At 47.6% G+C, this 23326-nt stretch overlaps 1 protein-coding gene across 1 annotated transcript in view; it reads left to right on the top strand.

The window, feature by feature from the left end:
- Nucleotides 1–23275, top strand: part of LOC121564193 (general transcription factor 3C polypeptide 1-like) — a gene marked incomplete at its 5' end in the record, with an annotated part of 41101 nt that extends 17826 nt beyond the window's left edge. The window contains 11 exons of the mRNA XM_045219781.1: nucleotides 282–341; nucleotides 520–613; nucleotides 894–1066; nucleotides 3636–3831; nucleotides 4174–4419; nucleotides 4661–4809; nucleotides 11132–11373; nucleotides 13017–13345; nucleotides 13532–13973; nucleotides 16033–16329; nucleotides 22915–23275. Of these exons, the coding sequence (XP_045075716.1) occupies nucleotides 282–341; nucleotides 520–613; nucleotides 894–1066; nucleotides 3636–3831; nucleotides 4174–4419; nucleotides 4661–4809; nucleotides 11132–11373; nucleotides 13017–13345; nucleotides 13532–13973; nucleotides 16033–16070 (1969 nt within the window). The remainder of the gene's footprint in view (nucleotides 1–281; nucleotides 342–519; nucleotides 614–893; nucleotides 1067–3635; nucleotides 3832–4173; nucleotides 4420–4660; nucleotides 4810–11131; nucleotides 11374–13016; nucleotides 13346–13531; nucleotides 13974–16032; nucleotides 16330–22914) is intronic.
- Nucleotides 23276–23326: the final 51 nt, after the last annotated feature.

The following is a 23326-nucleotide window of genomic DNA, read 5'->3' as shown; positions in this document are numbered from 1 at the left end:
ACACACACACCTCACGGTAACAGAAACACACACCTCTCACGGTAACAGAAACACAGACCTCTCACGGTAACAGAAACACACAGACCTCACGGTAACAGAAACACACACCTCTCACGGTAACAGAAACACACAGACCTCACGGTAACCGACACATACAGACCTCACGGTAACAGAAACACACAGACCTCACGGTAACAGAAACACACAGACGGAACATCTCATGACAACAGACTCCTGTGCTCTCCTATTAGCCGACGTGTGTTGTTGTTGTTGTTATTTAGGTTTAAGGTGTACACCCTAGAGGACATGTCAGATGAGAACACCAAGGACACTCTCAACAGGTATGAGATACAACAATACAACTATATCACATTAATATAAATACATGACAACAATAAAACTATATCACAAGAATATAAATACATGACAACAATTATCCTATTATGTTTTCTTTCTGTAATTGTGTGTGTGTGTGTGTGTGTGTGTGTGTGTGTGTGTGTGTGTGTGTGTGTGTTCCAGTATTGAGGACATCCACTCCCTGGTGTTGAACAATCTGATCCAGAGCACGTTGGCCATGTCCAACTCTCAGATGAAATGCTGCCGATCCTTCCAGGTACACACACACACACACACACACACACACACACAATTATAGACCCAAGGCAATCAAATGACACACCATATTTACAGATCATTAGAAGTATATCAACGGTCCAAACACTGAACCCATTATTCAATTTCAGAAGGATGGTTGGTTATGGGAAGATGTTAAAGTTGACAAATAGGAAATTATTTTACATTTCTCTCTCTATCTCTCTCTCTCCCTTCCCCCATCTCCCCCTCCTTCCCTCCACCCTCCGTTCCTCCCTACATCTCTCCCTCCCTCTCTCTAGACCTTCCATACCTACAGTAGGTACCGTCAGGAGGTTCTGTGTCAGGTGTTTGTCCAGTGTAGGAAGAAGGGATTGGTCAACAGACGAAGGATCAGTCAACTGTGTGGCCCAAATAAGAACCGTGCCCTACCCATCCTGCCCATGTCTTACCAACTGTCTCAGAGTTACTACAGGTTAGTAACACTACTACTAGTTACTACAGGTTAGTAATACTACTACTAGTTACTACAGGTTAGTAATACTACTACTAGTTACTACAGGTTAATAACACTACTACTAGTTACTACAGGTTAGTAACGCTACTACTAGTTACTACAGGTCTAGTTACTACAGGTTAGTAATACTATTACTAGTTACTACAGGTTAGTAACGCTACTACTAGTTACTACAGGTTAGTAACGCTACTACTAGTTACTACAGGTCTAGTTACTACAGGTTAGTAATACTATTACTAGTTACTACAGGTTAGTAACGCTACTACTAGTTACTACAGGTTAGTAACGCTACTACTAGTTACTACAGGTCTAGTTACTACAGGTTAGTAATACTATTACTAGTTACTACAGGTTAGTAACGCTACTACTAGTTACTACAGGTTAGTAACGCTACTACTAGTTACTACAGGTTCGTAACGCTACTACTAGTTACTACAGGTTAGTAATACTACTACTAGTTACTACAGGTTAGTAACACTACTACTAGTTACTACAGGTTAGTAACACTACTACTAGTTACTACAGGTTAGTAACACTACTGCTAGTTACTACATGTTAGTAACGTTACTACTAGTTACTACAGGTCTATTTACTACAGGTTAGTAATACTACTACTAGTTACTACAGGTTAGTAATACTACTACTAGTTACTACAGGTTAGTAACACTACTACTAGTTACTACAGGTTAGTAATACTACTACTAGTTACTACAGGTTAGTAACGCTACTACTAGTTACTACAGGTCTAGTTACTACAGGTTAGTAATACTATTACTAGTTACTACAGGTTAGTAACACTACTACTAGTTACTACAGGTTAGTAACACTACTACTAGTTACTACAGGTTAGTAACACTACTACTAGTTACTACAGGTCTAGTTACTACAGGTTAGTAATACTACTACTAGTTACTACAGGTTAGTAACACTACTACTAGTTACTACAGGTTAGTAATACTACTACTAGTTACTACAGGTTAGTAACACAACTACTAGTTACTACAGGTATAGTTACTACAGGTTAGTAACACTACTACTAGTTACTACAGGTTAGTAACACTACTACTAGTTACTACAGGTTAGTAACACTACTACTGGTTACTACAGGTTAGTAACACTACTACTAGTTACTACAGGTCTAGTTACTACAGGTTAGTAATACTACTACTAGTTACTACAGGTTATTAACACTACTACTTGTTACTACAGGTTAGTAACACTACTACTAGTTACTACAGGTTAGTAATACTACTACTAGTTACTACAGGTTAGTAACGCTACTACTAGTTACTACAGGTTAGTAACACTACTACTAGTTACTACAGGTTAGTAACACTACTACTAGTTACTACAGGTTAGTAACGCTACTACTAGTTACTACAGGTCTAGTTACTACAGGTTAGTAATACTACTACTAGTTACTACAGGTTAGTAATACTACTACTAGTTACTACAGTTTAGTAACACTACTACTAGTTACTACAGGTTAGTAACACTACTACTAGTTACTACAGGTTAGTAACGCTACTACTAGTTACTACAGGTCTAGTTACTACAGGTTAGTAACACTACTACTAGTTACTACAGGTTAGTAACACTACTACTAGTTACTACAGGCTAGTAACACTACTACTAGTTACTACAGGTTAGTAACGTTACTACTAGTTACTACAGGTCTAGTTACTACAGGTTAGTAATACTACTACTAGTTACTACAGGTTAGTAACACTACTACTAGTTACTACAGGTATAGTTACTACAGATTAGTAACACTACTACTAGTTACTACAGGTTAGTAACACTACTACTAGTTACTACAGGTTAGTAACACTACTACTGGTTACTACAGGTTAGTAACACTACTACTAGTTACTACAGGTCTAGTTACTACAGGTTAGTAATACTACTACTAGTTACTACAGGTTATTAACACTACTACTTGTTACTACAGGTCTAGTTACTACAGGTTAGTAACACTACTACTAGTTACTACAGGTTAGTAACACTACTACTAGTTACTACAGGTCTAGTTACTACAAGTTAGTAATACTACTACTAGTTACTACAGGTTAGTAACACTACTACTAGTTACTACAGGTCTAGTTACTACAGGTTAGTAACACTACTACTAGTTACTACAGGTTAGTAACACTACTACTAGTTACTACAGGTTAGTAACACTACTACTAGTTACTACAGGTTAGTAACACTACTACTAGTTACTACAGGTTAGTAACACGACTACTAGTTACTACAGGTCTAGTTACTACAGGTTAGTAACACTCCTACTAGTTACTACAGGTTAGTAACACTCCTACTAGTTACCACATGTTAGTAACATGGTTAAGTAATCATAATAATATGTATTGGTAACATTGTATCAAGAGGTTTGGTTAATTCCAATCGACCAAATTTAAGTTCCTAAAAATTGAATTGCCATGAGGTCTTGCAGGAACATGTTTTCACCTGGCCTTTTCTCACCACCCCTCCTCCTCACTTACTCCCCATCTCTCCCTCTCTCCTGTAGGTGTTTTACATGGCGTCTGCCCACAGGTCTGTGTACAGAGGTGTTTGACTTCATGCAGGGCTTGAGAGAGAATGGGACTGGAGACAACCACCCTACCACTGTCTTCATACACGAAGGACAGGAGAAAGAGATGGAGAAAAAAAGGAGAGAGAGTTTGGAGAAAGAGAGAGGGGAGGAGAGTTTGGAGAAAGAGAGAGGGGAGGAGAGTTTGGGGGAGGAGAGTTTGGAGAAAGAGAGAGGGGAGGAGAGTTTGGAGAAAGAGAGAGGGGAGGAGAGTTTGGAGAAAGAGAGAGGGGAGGAGAGTTTGAAGAAAGAGAGAGGGGAGGAGAGTTTGGAGAAAGAGAGAGGGGAGGAGAGTTTGAAGAAAGAGAGAGGGGAGGAGAGTTTGGAGAAAGAGAGAGGGGAGGAGAAGGAGAGTTTGGAGAAAGAGAGAGGGGAGGAGAGTTTGGAGAAAGAGAGAGGGGAGGAGAGTTTGGAGAAAGAGAGAGGGGAGGAGAGTTTGGAGAAAGAGAGAGGGGAGGAGAAGGAGAGTTTGGAGAAAGAGAGAGGGGAGGAGAGTTTGAAGAAAGAGAGAGGGGAGGAGAGTTTGGAGAAAGAGAGAGTGGAGGAGGACAACACAGCCCACAACCAGAACCAAGAGGAAGAACAGTTATTGTCTTTTACCATCCATGGAGCTGAGTCTACCTCCAAGGACCCTGCCTCCCGTCCTCTCCCCCAGACGGAGCAGCCTGAGTCGGGTACTGCACCCGGCCTTGACCCCTCTCTCCCTCTAGATATCCAGGAGGTGGGTGCAGTTCCCATGTGGTTTGTAGTATTTAAGAATGAGATGTTTCCTCTACAAGTCATTGTACAATTAGCAGAAACGCGCTGAATTGCCAGTGCCACTTACAAAACATAGCAGAATATACTTTGACCTGCATCTGATGCTGATATCTCTATGTTCAGTTCACACACTGTTTGATTGGGTTTATTGAGATCACCTGTAGAAATAAAGGTCCTGTTTTATTATTATGTGTTGACTCCAGATGTTGCAGTTCCCTCTGGAGTCCCCGGGGGGCGCCACTCTGGCCTGTCTCAGTCTGATGACTCTGGGTCTGCTGTCTGTCCACGTCTCCATACCTGAACACATAGTGGTGTTGGACAGTACCATGGTGGACAATGAGGTGGTCAAGAGGTACACACACACACACACACACACGACAGACAGATAGACAGACACAGACACAGACACAGACACACAGACACAGACACACAGACCGACACAGACACACACACACACAGACAGACACATACACACACACACAGACAGACAGACGCACACACACACACACACACACACACACACGCACACACAGACACACACAGACACACACAGACACACACAGACACACACAGACACAAAGACACACACGCGCACACACAGACACACACGCACACACAGACACACACGCACACATAGACACACACGCACAGACACACACACACACAGACACACACACAGACACACACACACACACACAGACAGACACACATACTTTCTCCCTCTGTAAAACTAAAAGTTGTTTCTTCAAATGAGTTTTTCTCATATAGCGCCAGATCCATATTATTTTACTCTCCCCTGTGTATTTATTTGGACAGTGAAGCTAAAACGTTTAATTTGGCTCTATACTCCCGCATTTTGGATTTGAGAAAATGTTTTACACAGTATTAGTATTTTATTAGGATCCCCATTAGCTGATGCTAAAGCAGCAGCTACTCTCCCTGGGGTCCACACAACATGAAACATGACATAATACAGGACATTACTAGACAAGAAAGCTGAAGGACAGAACGACATACATTTAAAATAAGACATACACTTTCACTACTCAGTTCCCCTGACGTGACCAGAGTAATGATTCATGAATCAGTTCAGTCCTGGCTCATTCCCCTGACGTGAACAGAGCGGTGTTTCATGAATCAGTTCAGTCCTGGCTCAGTTCCCCGGATGTGAACAGAGCGGTGTTTCATGAATCAGTTCAGTCCTGGCTCATTTCCCCCTGACGTGAACAGAGCGGTGTTTCATGAATCAGTTCAGTCCTGGCTCAGTTCCCCTGATGTGAACAGAGCGGTGTTTCATGAATCAGTTCACTCCTGGCTCAGTTCCCCTGACGTGAACAGAGTGGTGTTTCATGAATCAGTTCACTCCTGGCTCAGTTCCCCTGACGTGAACAGAGTGGTGTTTCATGAATCAGTTCACTCCTGGCTCAGTTCCCCGGATGTGAACAAAGCAACATATCATACGAGCTTCACTCATATAGAGCTTCACTGAAAGTCCTTCGCTCCGCTAAATTCCCCTGATTTGAATAAAGCTACCTTGATATCTACAGTTACGACCCCTAATGGGGCTCCTGGGGTAAAATGTGGTCTGACAGCAAGCAATGTAGATGTAGAAGCACAGTGGCTTGGAAAAACTCCATAGAAAGGCAGGAACCTAGGAAGAAACCTAGAGAGGAACCAGGCTCTGGGGGGTGGCCAGTCCTCTTCTGGCTGTACCAGGTAGAGAGGAACCAGGCTCTGGGGGGTGGCCAGTCCTCTTCTGGCTGTACCAGGTAGAGAGGAACCAGGCTCTGGGGGGTGGCCAATCCTCTTCTGACTGTACCGGGTAGAGAGGAACCAGGCTCTGGGGGGTGGCCAGTCCTCTTCTGACTGTACCGGGTAGAGAGGAACCAGGCTCTGGGGGTGGCCAGTCCTCTTCTGACTGTACCGGGTAGAGAGGAACCAGGCTCTGGGGGTGGCCAGTCCTCTTCTGACTGTACCGGTAGCAGAGGAACCAGGCTCTGGGGGGGTGGCCAGTCCTCTTCTGGCTGTACCGGGTAGAGAGGAACCAGGCTCTGGGGGTGGCCAGTCCTCTTCTGGCTGTACCGGGTAGAGAGGAACCAGGCTCTGGGGGGTGGCCAATCCCCTTCTGACTGTACCGGGTAGAGAGGAACCAGGCTCTGGGGGGTGGCCAGTCCTCTTCTGGCTGTGACCGGTGGAGATTATAAGTACATGGCCATTAAGGCCAGATCGTTCTTCAAGATGTTCAAACATTCATAGATGACCAGCAGGGTCAAATAATAATCACAGTGGTTGTAGAGGTTGCAACAGGTCAGCACCTCAGGAGTAAATGTCAGTTGGTTTTTTATAGCCAAGCATTCAGAGGGGGAGAGAGAGAGAGAGCAGGTCTGGGACAAGGCAGCACGTCCAGTGAACAGGTCAGGGTTCCATAGCCGCAGGCAGAACAGTTGAAACTGGAGCAGCAGCACGACCAGGTGGACTGGGGACAGCCAGAAGTCATCAGGCCAGGTAGTCCTGAGGCATGGTCCTAGGGCTCAGGTCCTCCGGGAGGGGAGGGAGAGAGAGAATTAGAGGGAGCATACTTAACTTCACACAGGACACCAGATAAGACAGGAGAATTTCACCAGATAGGACAGACTGACCCTAGCCCCCCGGCACATAGACTATTGCAGTATAGATACTGGAGGTGGGGAGACACTGTGGCCTGTCTGACAATACCCCCAGACAGGGCCAACCAGGAAGGATATAACCCCAGGATAGAAGGAGTGACACAGCCATTCTCTTCTCTACTTTGGGCCAGGAGAGACTGAAATGCAAACTGTTGACGTCAGCCCTCTGTGAACATCGAAGGGCAAGACGTGCTGCTCTGTTCTGGGGCAGCTGCGGCTTCCGAGAGTCCTTCATTACAGCACCTGACCATATCACTGGGCAGTAGTCAAGATATGATCAAACTAGGCACTGCAGGACTTTGTTTTTTTATTTTTTACAATTTATTTTTATTTAACTAGGCAAGTCAGTTAAGAACAAATTCTTATTTACAATGACGGCCTACACCGGCCAAACCCGGACGACGCTGGGCCAATTGTGCACCGCCCTATGGGACTCCCAATCACGGCCGGATTGTGATATCGAACCAGGGTCTGTAGTGACGCCTCTAGCGCTGAGATGCAGTGCCTTAGACCGCTGCGCCGCTCGGGAGCGTTTGGTCCAGTGTGGTGTTAAGAATGCTCAGCATCTCTTTATGACACACAGGCCTCTCCATCTTTACAACAATTGAATCAATATGCCTTGACCATGACCATTTACAGTCTACGGTGACACCCCAATATGCCTTGACCATGACCATTTACAGTCTACGGTGACACCCAGAAGTTTAGTCTCCTACTTGCTCAACAGCTGCATCATTCATTACCAGATTCAGCTGAGGTCTAGAAATTAGGGAACTATTTTTTTTTACCAAATGCAAATGCTTTTAGTCTTGGATATATTCAGGACTAGTTTGTTACTAGCCACACATTCTACAACTCATTGTTTAGAGTTGTAGTGATTTCACTAGCTGTGGCTGCTGACTTGTATATTGTTGAATAATCAACATGCATAGACACACAGGTTAATGAGTTCAGAGAAATGGACACACAGGTTAATGAGTTGAGAGAAATGGATACACAGGTTAATGTGTTGAGAGAAATGGACACACAGGTTAATGTGTTCAGAGAAATACCGTTTTTTTTTTCTTCGGAGAGCCGGCCAGCAGGCTGATTGGTCTGCCAGTCAAAAATAAATAAATAAATAAAATAGTTGTATTGTTACATACACCAAACAGGTGCAGTGAAATATGTTGTTTTACAGGGTCAGCCATAGTAGTATGATAGGTGCAGTGTAATGTGTTGTTTTACAGGGTCAGCCATAGTAGTATGATAGGTGCAGTGTAATGTGTTGTTTTACAGGGTCAGCCATAGTGGTATGATAGGTGCAGTGTAATGTGTTGTTTTACAGGGTCAGCCATAGTAGTATGATAGGTGCAGTGTAATGTGTTGTTTTTACAGGGTCAGCCATAGTAGTATGATAGGTGCAGTGTAATGTGTTGTTTTACAGGGTCAGCCATAGTAGTATGATAGGTGCAGTGTAATGTGTTGTTTACAGGGTCAGCCATAGTGGTATGATAGGTGCAGTGTAATGTGTTGTTTTACAGGGTCAGCCATAGTAGTATGATAGGTGCAGTGTAATGTGTTGTTTACAGGGTCAGCCATAGTAGTATGATAGGTGCAGTGAAATGTGTTGTTTTACAGGGTCAGCCATAGTAGTATGATAGGTGCAGTGAAATGTGTTGTTTTACAGGGTCAGCCATAGTAGTATGATAGGTGCAGTGTAATGTGTTGTTTTACAGGGTCAGCCATAGTAGTATGATAGGTGCAGTGTAATGTGTTGTTTTACAGGGTCAGCCATAGTAGTATGATAGGTGCAGTGTAATGTGTTGTTTTACAGGGTCAGCCATAGTAGTATGATAGGTGCAGTGTAATGTGTTGTTTTACAGGGTCAGCCATAGTAGTATGATAGGTGCAGTGTAATGTGTTGTTTTACAGGGTCAGCCATAGTAGTATGATAGGTGCAGTGTAATGTGTTGTTTTACAGGGTCAGCCATAGTAGTATGATAGGTGCAGTGTAATGTGTTGTTTTACAGGGTCAGCCATAGTAGGACTGCGCCCCTGGAGCAAATTGGGGTTAAGAGCCTTGCTCAAGGCTCGACAGATTTTTCACCTTGTCGGCTCGGGTATTCGAACAAGCGACCTTTTTGGTTACTGGCCCAACGCACTAACAGCTAGGCTACCTGCCGCGCAAAGGTTGCTTTACCGTTCTCGGGTAGTGGAATGACTTTAGCTTCCCTCCAGGTCTGAGGACAAACCCTTTTCTCCAGGCTCATATTAAAGACATGACGAACAGGAGAGGCAACATAGTCCTCTACCGTCCTCAGTAGCTTTCCATCTAGGCTGGCAATACTAGATGCTTTCTCATTACTGGTGGACAACACCTCCAGTAGCTTTCCATCTAGGCTGGCAATACTAGATGCTTTCTCATTACTGGTGGACAACACCTCCAGTAGCTTTCCATCTAGGCTGGCAATACTAGATGCTTTCTCATTACTGATGGACAACACCTCAGTAGCTTTCCATCTAGGTTGGCAATACTAGATGCTTTCTCATTACTGATGGACAACACCTCAGTAGCTTTCCATCTAGGTTGGCAATACTAGATGCTTTCTCATTACTGGTGGACAACACCTCCAGTAGCTTTCCATCTAGGCTGGCAATACTAGATGCTTTCTCATTACTGATGGACAACACCTCAGTAGCTTTCCATCTAGGTTGTCAATACTAGATGCTTTCTCATTACTGGTGGACAACACCTCAGTAGCTTTCCATCTAGGTTGTCAATACTAGATGCTTTCTCATTACTGGTGGACAACAATAATGTTTCCACTTTTCCCACACTAACTTTACAACATTTAAATTTACAGCGCTTTTATTATTTTATGAATATGAAGGTGGCTATGTTTGATGGCTCACAGTTTGTTGTTGGCATTTCAAGCCTGAGTTTTTCCCACTTTGCCAATAAAGTAGTCATTAAAATAATTGGCAACATTGAAAGATTTTGTGATGACAGCGATCTGATTTGATGAAAGACAGAGTTGAATTAGTCTTACTGGCCTTCATTTCATTGGGCGTGGTAGTGGGTGTGGCCAATGGCGTGGGTGTGGCCAACGGCGTGGTCCAAACACATATGGCACCTTCAAATGGGCGGGACTAGATACATAAAGTGCTTTCATTTAAAAACGGTTAAACAGATATGTATGAAAATACCCTCAAATAAAAGATGACATTCTGTAATGTCGCCTCACATAAAACATTTGATCTCAAATCCAAAATGCTGGAGTATAGAGCCATATTCAAAGTTTTAGCTTCCCTGTCCAAATAAATTAGTATGGGAGTGTATTGTTCCATATTCTCTATTTGTTTACTGACATCCTATCTCCTCTCTCTGTCCTGTCTGTCTCTGCCCTGTCTGTCTCTGCCCTGTCTGTCTCTAACCTGTCTGTCTCTGCCCTGTCTGTCTCTGCCCTGTCTTGCCCTGTCTGTCTCTGCCCTGTCTGTCTCTGCCCTGTCTGTCTCTGCCCTGTCTGTCTCTGCCCTGTCTGTCTCTAACCTGTCTGTCTCTAACCTGTCTGTCTCTAACCTGTCTGTCTCTAACCTGTCTGTCTCTGCCCTGTCTGTCTCTAACCTGTCTGTCTCTGCCCTGTCTGTCTCTGCCCTGTCTGTCTCTAACCTGTCTGTCTCTGCCCTGTCTGTCTCTGCCCTGTCTGTCTCTAACCTGTCTGTCTCTGCCCTGTCTGTCTCTGCCCTGTCTGTCTCTGCCCTGTCTGTCTCTGCCCTGTCTGTCTCTGCCCTGTCTGTCTCTGCCCTGTCTGTCTCTAACCTGTCTGTCTCTGCCCTGTCTGTCTCTGCCCTGTCTGTCTCTAACCTGTCTGTCTCTGCCCTGTCTGTCTCTAACCTGTCTGTCTCTGCCCTGTCTGTCTCTGCCCTGTCTGTCTCTAACCTATCTGTCTCTGCCCTGTCTGTCTCTAACCTATCTGTCTCTGCCCTGTCTGTCTCTGTCCTGTCTGTCTGTCTCTCTCCTCTCAGTATCTCAGTGCTGGCTGAGGATGATGATGATGAAGAGGTGGAGGATAGCGAGGGGCGGAGGGGGATGGAGGTGAGGGCTCACAAGGCGTCCCACACCAAGTACCTGATGATGCGTGGATACTGCGTTCCCGGGATCGTCAACCTCCGAAACCTCAACACCAACGATAGTATCGTGGTGGAGTCCTGCACCATGAGACTGCAGCTACGCCACACACCTGGACACACACTGTTTATTACCCAGGGTAGGTACACACACCTGGACACACACTGTTTATTACCCAGGGTAGGGACACACACTGACCACACACTGTTTATTACCCAGGGTAGGTACACACACCTGGACACACACTGTTTATTACCCAGGGTAGGTACACACACCTGGACACACACTGTTTATTACCCAGGGTAGGTACACACACCTGGACACACACTGTTTATTACCCAGGGTAGGGACACACGCCTGGACACACACTGTTTATTACCCAGGGTAGGGACACACACTGTTTATTACCCAGGGTAGGTACACACACTGTTTATTACCCAGGGTAGGTACACACGCCTGTACACACACTGTTTATTACCCAGGGTAGGGACACACACTGTTTATTACCCAGGGTAGGTACACACACTGTTTATTACCCAGGGTAGGTACACACACCTGGACACACACTGTTTATTACCCAGGGTAGGGACACACACTGTTTATTACCCAGGTAGGTACACACACCTGGACACACACTGTTTATTACCCAGGGTAGGTACACACACCTGGACACACACTGTTTATTACCCAGGGTAGGTACACACACCTGGACACACACTGTTTATTACCCAGGGTAGGTACACACACCTGGACACACACTGTTTATTACCCAGGGTAGGGACACACACCTGGACACACACTGTTTATTACCCAGGTAGGTACACACACCTGGACACACACTGTTTATTACCCAGGTGCAGGTACACACACCTGGACACACACTGTTTATTACCCAGGGTAGGGGCCACACCTGGACACACACTGTTTATTACCCAGGGTAGGTACACACACCTGGACACACACTGTTTATTACCCAGGGTAGGGACACACACTGTTTATTACCCAGGGTAGGGACACACACTGTTTATTACCCAGGGTAGGGACACACACTGTTTATTACCCAGGGTAGGGACACACACTGTTTATTACCCAGGGTAGGGACACACACTGTTTATTACCCAGGGTAGGGACACACACTGTTTATTACCCAGGGTAGGGCCACACACCTGGACACACACTGTTTATTACCCAGGGTAGGTACACACACCTGGACACACACTGTTTATTACCCAGGGTAGGTACACACACCTGGACACACACTGTTTATTACCCAGGTAGGGCCACACACCTGACACACACTGTTTATTACCCAGGGTAGGTACACACACCTGGACACACACTGTTTATTACCCAGGGTAGGGCCACACACCTGCGACACACACTGTTTATTACCCAGGTAGGTACACACACCTGGACACACACTGTTTATTACCCAGGGTAGGTACACACACCTGGACACACTGTTTAACCCAGGGTAGGTACACACACCTGACACACACTGTTTATTACCCAGGGTAGGTACACACACTGTTTATTACCCAGGGTAGGTACACACACTGTTTATTACCCAGGGTAGGTACACACACTGTTTATTACCCAGGGTAGGTACACTCTCCCTCACCTCTCTGCCTTTATCCTGCTCTCTCTCTCTCTCTCTCTCTCTCTCTCTCTCTCTCTCTCTCTCTCTCTCTCTCTCTCTCTCTCTCTCTCTCTCTCTCTCTCTCCCTCACCTCTCTGCCTTTATCCTGCTCTCTCTCTCTCTCTCTCTCTCTCTCCTCTCAGACTCTCCTCCCCTAGACTTCTCCAGACAGGGTACCTCTCTCCTCCCCTCCTTACTCACCCATTCCCTCAGTGCCCATCCCCCCTCCTCCCCTTCTCCCTCCTCCTCCCCCCTCCCCTCCTCCCCCTCCTCCTCTGTAGAGGGGTGTGAGGGGCGTCTGGTGACTCAGAGAGGGTATAACCCAGAGGACATTGGGGCTGTGGCAGAGCTCAGAGCAACGCTGGAGAGACACGGAGCCTTCGGATTGGACAGACAGGACCTGGTGACATCACACACACACCTGGCCGAGCCCAGAGACGGGCGTACTAGAGGGCTGGAGCAGTACATACAGGTAGGGCTTATGGAGGCACACTGAAACACACACAATGTGAACGCTATTTCATTAGGAGAAGTTTGTAGTCGCTTTCTCTTCCCGTCCTGAAACACTCCTCCCTAATTGGTCTCCTTCCCTGTCTACACTGAACCTCTGCTCTGTGATTGGTTCATGTGTCTTTTTCTCCTCTGTGATTGGCTGTAGGACCTGCTGGAGGAAGAGCTGGTGTTGGAGGTGGGAGGGAGCTCAGTGCGTCTGGTGTTGTTGAGTCACGCTGAGCCCTGGCTACTGACCTCCACCGAGAGGCAGAGAGACCGGCCCCACCGAGGGGCCTCCGTCCCGGGGGACAGAGAGCACCACAACCCCCTCCTCCGCAAGAGAACCATGGAGGCCCCCAGAGAGAAGGAACCACGGAGGAAGAGAGAGAAAAGAGAAATGGTGATGGAGGAAGAGGAGGTTGAGAAGAGTGGAGAGAGGACACCTGAGGAAGAAGAGGAGGAGGAGGAGGAGGGGAAGACGATACAGCCTAAAGAGAAAGACAGGAATGAGACAGCGGAGGAGAGAGGGACGGAGAGAAGAGAGGAGTTAGAAGGAGAGAGGGACGGAGAGGAACCATCATCTACCACTGAGACAGAACAGAGCACAGGTGAGACTACAACTGACCCCGTTAACCAGACCTCTGAGACTACAGCTGACCCTGTTAACCAGACCTCTGAGACTACAACTGACCCCGTTAACCAGACCTCTGAGACTACAGCTGACCCTGTTAACCAGACCTCTGAGACTACAGCTGACCCTGTTAACCAGACTACTGATACTACAGCTGACCCTGTTAACCAGACCTCTGAGACTACAGCTGACCCTGTTAACCAGACCTCTGAGACTACAGCTGACCATGTTAACCAGACCTCTGAGACTACAGCTGACCCGTTAACCAGACCTCTGAGACTACAGCTGACCCTGTTAACCAGACCTCTGAGACTACAGCTGACCCTCGTTAACCAGACCTCAGACTACAGCTGACCCCGTTAACAAGACCTCTGAGACTACAGCTGACCCTGTTAACCAGACCTCTGATACTACAGCTGACCCTGATAACCAGACCTCTGAGACTACAGCTGACCCTGTTAACCAGACCTCTGAGACTACAGCTGACCCTGTTAACCAGACCACTGAGACTACAGCTGACTCTGTAACCAGACCTCTGAGACTACAGCTGACCCTGTTAACCAGACCTCTGAGACTACAGCTGACCCTGTTAACCCAGACCTCTGATACTACAGCTGACCCTGTTAACCAGACCACTGAGACTACAGCTGACCCTGTTAACCAGACCTCTGAGACTACAGCTGACCCTGTTAACCAGACCACTGAGACTACAGCTGACCCTGTTAACCAGACCTCTGATACTACAGCTGACCCTGTTAACCAGACCTCTGAGAACTACAGCTGACCCTGTTAACCAGACCTCTGAGACTTCACAGCTGACCCTGTTAACCAGACCACTGAGACTACAGCTGACCCTGTTAACCAGACCTCTGAGACTACAGCTGACCCTGTACCAGACCTCTGAGACTACAGCCGACCCTGTTAACCAGACCTCTGATACTACAGCTGACCCTGTTAACCAGACCTCTGAGACTACAGCTGACCCTGTTAACCAGACCTCTGAGACTACAGCTGACCCTGTTAACCAGACCTCTGAGACCAGCTGACCCCTGTTAACCAGACCTCTGAGACTACAGCTGACCCTGTAACCAGACCTCTGAGACTACAGCTGACCCTGTTAACCAGACCTCTGAGACTACAGCTGACCCTGTCTAACCAGACCTCTGAGACTACAGCTGACCCTGTTAACCAGACCTCTGAGACTACAGCTGACCCTGTTAACCAGACCACTGAGACTACAGCTGACCCTGTTAACCAGACCACTGAGACTACAGCTGACCCTGTTAACCAGACCACTGAGACTACAGCTGACCCTGTTAACCAGACCACTGAGACTACAGCTGACCCTGTTAACCAGACCACTGAGACTACAGCTGACCCTGTTAACCAGACCACTGAGACTACAGCTGACCCTGTTAACCAGACCACTGAGACTACAGCTGACCCTGTACCAGACCACTGAGACTACAGCTGACCCTGTTAACCAGACCACTGAGACTACAGCTGAACCCTGTTAACCAGACCACTGAGACTACAGCTGACCCTGTTAACCAGACCACTGAGACCACAGCTGACCCCTGCTAACCAGACCTCTGAGACTACAGCTGACCCTGTTAACCAGACCTCTGAGACAGAGCAGAGCACAAGAGAGACTTGGTACTGTGTGTCTCCTATGTGTGTTGTGTGTGTGTCTCCTATGTGTGTGTGTGTGTGTCTCCTGTGTGTGTGTGTCTCGTAAGTGTGTGTGTGTCTCGTAAGTGTGTGTGTGTCTCGTAAGTGTGTGTGTGTCTCGTAAGTGTGTGTGTGTCTCGTAAGTGTGTGTGTGTCTCGTAAGTGTATGTGTGTCTCGTAAGTGTGTGTGTGTCTCGTAAGTGTGTGTGTGTCTCGTAAGTGTGTGTGTGTCTCGTGTGTGTGTCTTGTGTGTGTGTGTGTGTGTGTGACTACAGTGTGTGTGTGTTGCCTCGTGTGTGTGTTCAGGTGTGTGTGTCTCGTGTTTTTGTTAACTGGTGTGTTTCATTGTGTTTTATTTTCCTCAGAGGGCGACGGTGGAGAAGCCATCTTCATCTGTAGCTGAGGAAGATGATGGTGAAGCGAGCGGTCTGCGTGAGGAAGAGGATGGTAGCAGCGGTAACAGCGGGCGCAGTGGGAGTGACGTGTCGTTCATCAGTCGTCCGTGGCGTATCGTGGACGGCAGTCTGAACAGTCCGGTGTGTAAAGGCATGTTGGAGGCTGTTCTGTACCATATCATGACCCGACCCGGTTTACCAGAACACACCTTACTGGAACACTACAGAGGAGTCCTGCAGCCTGTGGTGGTGCTGGACCTAGTGCAGGTAGGAACAACACACACACCATGTACACACACACCATGCACACACACCATGCACACACACACACCATGCACACACACACCATGTACACACACCATGCACAAACACACCATGTACACACACCATGTACACACACACCATGCACACACACACCATGCACACACACCATGTACACACACACCATGCACACACACCATGTACACACACACCATGCACACACACCATGTACACACACCATGTACACACACCATGCACACACACCATGTACACACACACCATACACACACACCATGTACACACACACCATGCACACACACCATGCACACACACACACCATGCACACACACACCATGCACACACACACCATGCACACACACCATGTACACACACCATGCACACACACCATGTACACACACCATGTACACACACACCATGTACACACACACCATGTACACACACACCATGTACACACACCATGCACACACACACCATGTACACACACACCATGTACACACACACCATGTACACACACACCATGTACACACACCATGCACACACACCATGCACACACCATGCACACACACCATGTACACACACCATGCACACACACCATGCACACACACCATGCACACACACACCATGCACACACACCATGTACACACACCATGCACACACACACCATGCACACACACACCATGCACACACACCATGCACACACACACACACCATGCACACACACCATGCACACACACACCATGCACACACACACCATGTACACAAACACCATGCACACACACCATGCACACACACCATGCACACACACCATGCACACACACACACCATGCACACACACCATGCACACACACACACCATGCACACACACCATGCACACACACCATGCACACACACCATGCACACACACCATGCACACACACACACCATGCACACACACACACCATGCACACACACACACCATGCACACACACCATGCACACACACACCAGGGCCGTGCACAGACCTTTGGTGTGGCAGGTGCAAAGAAATATCTACATAAAAATAGACCTTTATTCCACGTTTCTACTACTCCTGTAGCCAAATTCACCATGTTTTTAAACATAGGCCTTTATTTTTTGCACAAAAAAATGGCCAAGCAAGCTAGAACCACAGATAAAGGGAGTTAGAAACCACTGCTTCTTTGCTAGAACCACTACTGGGGTAGGCTATATCAGCTGATCATCTCTAATGTAGGCTAGGTGAATCAGCTAGTTAGGGATCTATCTATCACATTATACTAGAACACTACAGAGGAGTGTTGCAGCAGCCCTAGGGCTCTATCACACTATACTAGAACACTACAGAGGAGTGTTGCAGCAGCCCTAGGGCTCTATCACACTATACTAGAACACTACAGAGGAGTGTTGCAGCAGCCCTAGGGCTCTATCACACTATACTAGAACACTACAGAGGAGTGTTGCAGCACCCCTAGGGCTCTATCACACTATACTAGAACACTACAGAGGAGTGTTGCAGCACCCCTAGGGCTCTATCACACTATACTAGAACACTACAGAGGAGTGTTGCAGCACCCCTAGGGCTCTATCACACTATACTAGAACACTACAGAGGAGTGTTGCAGCACCCCTAGGGCTCTATCACACTATACTAGAACACTACAGAGGAGTGTTGCAGCAGCCCTAGGGCTCTGTCACACTATACTAGAACACTACAGAGGAGTGTTGCAGCAGCCCTAGGGCTCTGTCACATTATACTAGAACACTACAGAGGAGTGTTGCAGCAGCCCTAGGGCTCTGTCACACTATACTAGAACACTACAGAGGAGTGTTGCAGCACCCCTAGGGCTCTGTCACACTATACTAGAACACTACAGAGGAGTGTTGCAGCAGCCCTAGGGCTCTATCACACTATACTAGAACACTACAGAGGAGTGTTGCAGCAGCCCTAGGGCTCTATCACACTATACTAGAACACTCACAGAGGAGTGTTGCAGCAGCCCTAGGGCTCTATCACACTATACTAGAACACTACAGAGGAGTGTTGCAGCAGCCCGAGGGCTCTATCACACTATACTAGAACACTACAGAGGAGTGTTGCAGCAGCCCTAGGGCTCTATCACACTATACTAGAACACTACGCAGAGGAGTGTTGCAGCAGCCCTAGGGCTCTATCACACTATACTAGAACACTGCAGAGGAGTGTTGCAGCAGCCCTAGGGCTCTATCACACTATACTAGAAACTACAGAGGAGTGTTCCAGCACCCCTAGGGCTCTATCACACTATACTAGAACACTACAGAGGGAGTGTTCCAGCACCCCCTAGGGCTCTATCACACTATACTAGGAACACTACAGAGAGTGTTGCAGCAGCCCTAGGGCTCTATCACACTATACTAGAACACTACAGAGGAGTGTTGCAGCAGCCCCAGGGCTCTATCACACTATACTAGAACACTACAGAGGAGTGTTCCAGCACCCCTAGGGCTCTATCACACTATACTAGAACACTACAGAGGAGTGTTCCAGCACCCCTAGGGCTCTATCACACTATACTAGAACACTACAGAGGAGTGTTGCAGCACCCCTAGGGCTCTATCACACTATACTAGAACACTACAGAGGAGTGTTGCAGCAGCCCTAGGGCTCTATCACACTATACTAGAACACTACAGAGGAGTGTTGCAAGGCACCCCTAGGGCTCTATCACACTATACTAGAACACTACAGAGGAGTGTTGCAGCAGCCCTAGGGCTCTATCACACTATACTAGAACACTACAGAGGAGTGTTGCAGCACCCCTAGGGCTCTATCACACTATACTAGAACACTACAGAGGAGTGTTGCAGCACCCCTAGGGCTCTATCACACTATACTAGAACACTACAGAGGAGTGTTGCAGCAGCCCTAGGGCTCTATCACACTATACTAGAACACTACAGAGAGTGTTCCAGCAGCCCTAGGGCTCTATCACATATACTAGAACACTACAGAGGAGTGAAGTTGCAGCAGCCCTAGGGCTCTATCACACTATACTAGAACACTACAGAGGAGTGTATGCAGCAGCCCTAGGGCTCTATCACATATACTAGAACACTACAGAGGAGTGTTGCAGCAGCCCTAGGGCTCTATCACACTACTACTAGAACACTACAGAGGAGTGTTGCAGCAGCCCTAGGGCTCTGTCACACTATACTAGAACACTACAGAGGAGTGTTCCAGCACCCCTAGGGGCTCTATCACACTATACTAGAACACTACAGAGGAGTGTTGCAGCACTCCCTAGGGCCTCATCACACTATACTAGAACACTCACAGAGGAGTGTTGCAGCAGCCCTAGGGGCTCTATTCACACTATACTAGAACACTACAGAGGAGTGTTGCAGCAGCCCTAGGGCTCTATCACACTATACTAGAACACTACAGAGGAGTGTTGCAGCACCCTAGGGCTCTATCACACATACTAGAACACTACAGAGGAGTGTTGCAGCAGCCCTAGGGCTCTATCACACTATACTAGAACACTACAGAGAGTGTTCCAGCACCCTAGGGCTCTATCACACTATACTAGAACACTACAGAGGAGTGTTGCAGCACCCCTAGGGCTCTATCACACTATACTAGAACACTACAGAGAGTGTTGCAGCAGCCCTAGGGCTCTATCACACTATACTAGAACACTACAGAGGAGTGTTGCAGCAGCCCCTAGGGCTCTATCACACTATACTAGAACACTACAGAGAGTGTTCCAGCACCCCTAGGGCCTCTATCACACTATACTAGAACACTACAGAGGAGTGTTCCAGCACCCCCTAAGGGCTCTATCACACTATACTAGAACACTACAGAGGAGTGTTGCAGCAGCCCTAGGGCTCTATCACTATACTAGAACACTACAGAGGAGTGTTTGCAGCAGCCCTAGGGGCTCTATCACACTATACTAGAACACTACAGAGGAGTGTTGCAGCAGCCCTAGGGGCTCTATCACACTATACTAGAACACTACAGAGGAGTGTTGCAGCAGCCCTAGGGCTCTATCACACTATACTAGAACACTACAGAGGAGTGTTGCAGCACCCCTAGGGCTCCTACTCACACTATACTAGAACACTACAGAGGAGTGTTGCAGCAGCCCTAGGGCTTCTATCACACTATACTAGAACACTACAGAGGAGTGTTCCAGCAGCCCTAGGGCTCTATCACACTATACTAGAACACTACAGAGGAGTGTTGCAGCAGCCCTAGGGCTCTATCACACTATACTAGAACACTACAGAGGAGTGTTCCAGCAGCCCTAGGGCTCTATCACACTATACTAGAACACTACAGAGGAGTGTTGCAGCAGCCCTAGGGCTCTATCACACTATACTAGAACACTACAGAGGAGTGTTGCAGCACCCCCTAGGGCTCTATGCACACTATACTAGAACACTACAGAGGAGTGTTGCAGCACCCCTAGGGCCTCTATCACCTATACTAGAACACTACAGAGGAGTGTTGCAGCAGCCCTAGGGCTCTATCACACTATACTAGAACACTACAGAGGGAGAGTGTTCCAGCACCCCCAGGGCTCTATCACACTATACTAGAACACTACAGAGGAGTGTTGCAGCAGCCCTAGGCCTCATCACACTATACTAGAACACTACAGAGGAGTGTTGCAGCAGCCCTAGGGCTCTATCACACTATACTAGAACACTACAGAGGAGTGTTGCAGCAGCCCCTAGGGCTCTATCACACTATACTAGAACACTACAGAGGAGTGTTCCAGCACCCCCTAGGGCTCTATCACACTATACTAAGAACACTACAGAGGAGTGTTGCAGCACCCCTAGGGCTCTATCTACACTATACTAGAACACTACAGAGGAGTGTTGCAGCAGCCCTAGGGCTCTATCACACTATACTAGAACACTACAGAGGAGTGTTGCAGCAGCCCTAGGGCTCTATCACACTATACTAGAACACTACAGAGGAGTGTTGCAGCAGCCCTAGGGCTCTATCACACTATACTAGAACACTACAGAGGAGTGTTCCAGCACCCCTAGGGCTCTATCACACTATACTAGAACACTACAGAGGAGTGTTCCAGCACCCCCTAGGCTCTATCACACTCATACTAGAACACTACAGAGGAGTGTTGCAGCAGCCCTAGGGCTCTATCACACTATACTAGAACACTACAGAGGAGTGTTGCAGCAGCCCTAGGGCTCTATCACACTATACTAGAACACTACAGAGGAGTATGTTGCAGCAGCCCTAGGGCTCTATCACTATACTAGAACACTACAGAGGAGTGTTGCAGCAGCCCTAGGGCTCTATCACACTATACTAGAACACTACAGAGGAGTGTTCCAGCACCCCTAGGGCTCTATCACACTATACTAGAACACTACAGAGGAGTGTTGCAGCACCCCTAGGGCTCTATCACACTATACTAGAACACTACAGAGGAGTGTTGCAGCAGCCCTAGGGCTCTATCACACTATACTAGAACACTACAGAGGAGTGTTCCAGACAGTGATTCTATTAGGACATGTCATACTGGTAGGAACATTCACCTGTCTGTCACTAACCACACCCCTTCACAGGTAGCACCTCGTCTGTCAGTCACTAACCACACCCCTTCACAGGTAGCACCTCGTCTGTCAGTCACTAACCACACCCCTTCACAGGTAGCACCTCGTTTGTCAGTCACTAACCACACCCCCTTCACAGGTAGCACCTCGTCTGTCAGTCACTAACCACACCCCCTTCACAGGTAGCGCCTCGTCTGTCCGTCACTAACCACACCCCTTCACAGGTAGCACCTCGTCTGTCAGTCACTAACCACACCCCCTTCACAGGTAGCACCCTCGTCTGTCTGTCACTAACCACACCCCTTCACAGGTAGCACCTCGTCTGTCAGTCACTAACCACACCCCTTCACAGGTAGCACCTCGTCTGTCAGTCACTAACCACACCTGTCCCACACTATACTATAATGTTATAGCAGTTTTATGTTCCTCTTTTTGTGAAAAGTGGATTTAAGTGTTCAGGTCTGAAATTACCACACACACTCTCCACAGCTAACATCACCAGTTCTGGTCAGTTTCACTCATGTTCATCTCTCCCTCTTCTTCCTTGCACCCCTCTCCTCTCTCCTTCTCCTCTGTTCCTCCTCTCTCCTTCTCCTCTGTTCTCCTCCTCTGTTCCTCCTCTCTCCTCCTCTTTCCTCCTTCCTCCTCCCTCTTTCCTCCCTCTCCTCCTCCTCTCCCTCCTCCTCTGTTCCTCCTCTCCTCCTCCTCTCCTCCGCTCTCCTCCCCCTCTGTTCCTCCTCTCTCCTCCTCCCTGTTCCTCCTCTCTCCTCCTCCTCTGTTCCTCCTCTCTCCTCCTCCTCTGTTCCTCTTGTCCTCCTCCTCTCTCCCTCCCCCTCGTTCCTCCTCTCTTCTCCTCCTCTCGTTCCCTCCTCCTCTTCCTCTCTCCTCCTCTGTTCCTCCTCTCTCCTCCTCTCCTCCTCCTCTGTTCCTCCTCTGTTCCTCCTCCTCTGTTCCTCCTCTCTCCTCCTCCTCTGTTCCTCCTCTCTCCTCCCCTCAGGCCCTGGTAGAGTTGGGCTGTATTAAGAGGAGGTACGTGAGCAGACGTCCAAAACCCTCCCTCTTCTCCTGCCCAGCCACCTTCCTGGTGGAGGAGGAGAGGGCGAGAGAGACAGGGGTGAGGCTGGGGGAGACTGCGGTAAGACCGGCTGAGACGACCACTGTGTTCTACGAGCCGACCATCGACTGCTGTCTGCGTCTAGGACAGGTTTTCCCCCATGAAAACAACTGGAACCAGTGGATCCAATTCGCACAACATGAGAACAAACAGTAGGGAGTTTTAACTGATCCGGGGTGTATTCTTTAGCGCACACCGTAGTGAAACTTTTTAGGCCGTAGCAAAACATTTTGCAACTGAAAAATGTTTTCCTGAAACATAAACAAGAGTTTCTATTGGAAAAGTTAAAGGAGGT

This window comes from Coregonus clupeaformis, unplaced genomic scaffold (assembly GCF_020615455.1).
Source record: "Coregonus clupeaformis isolate EN_2021a unplaced genomic scaffold, ASM2061545v1 scaf2738, whole genome shotgun sequence".
Taxonomy (NCBI): Eukaryota; Metazoa; Chordata; class Actinopteri; order Salmoniformes; family Salmonidae; genus Coregonus; species Coregonus clupeaformis.
This window is presented reverse-complemented; position numbering and strand designations above follow the sequence as displayed.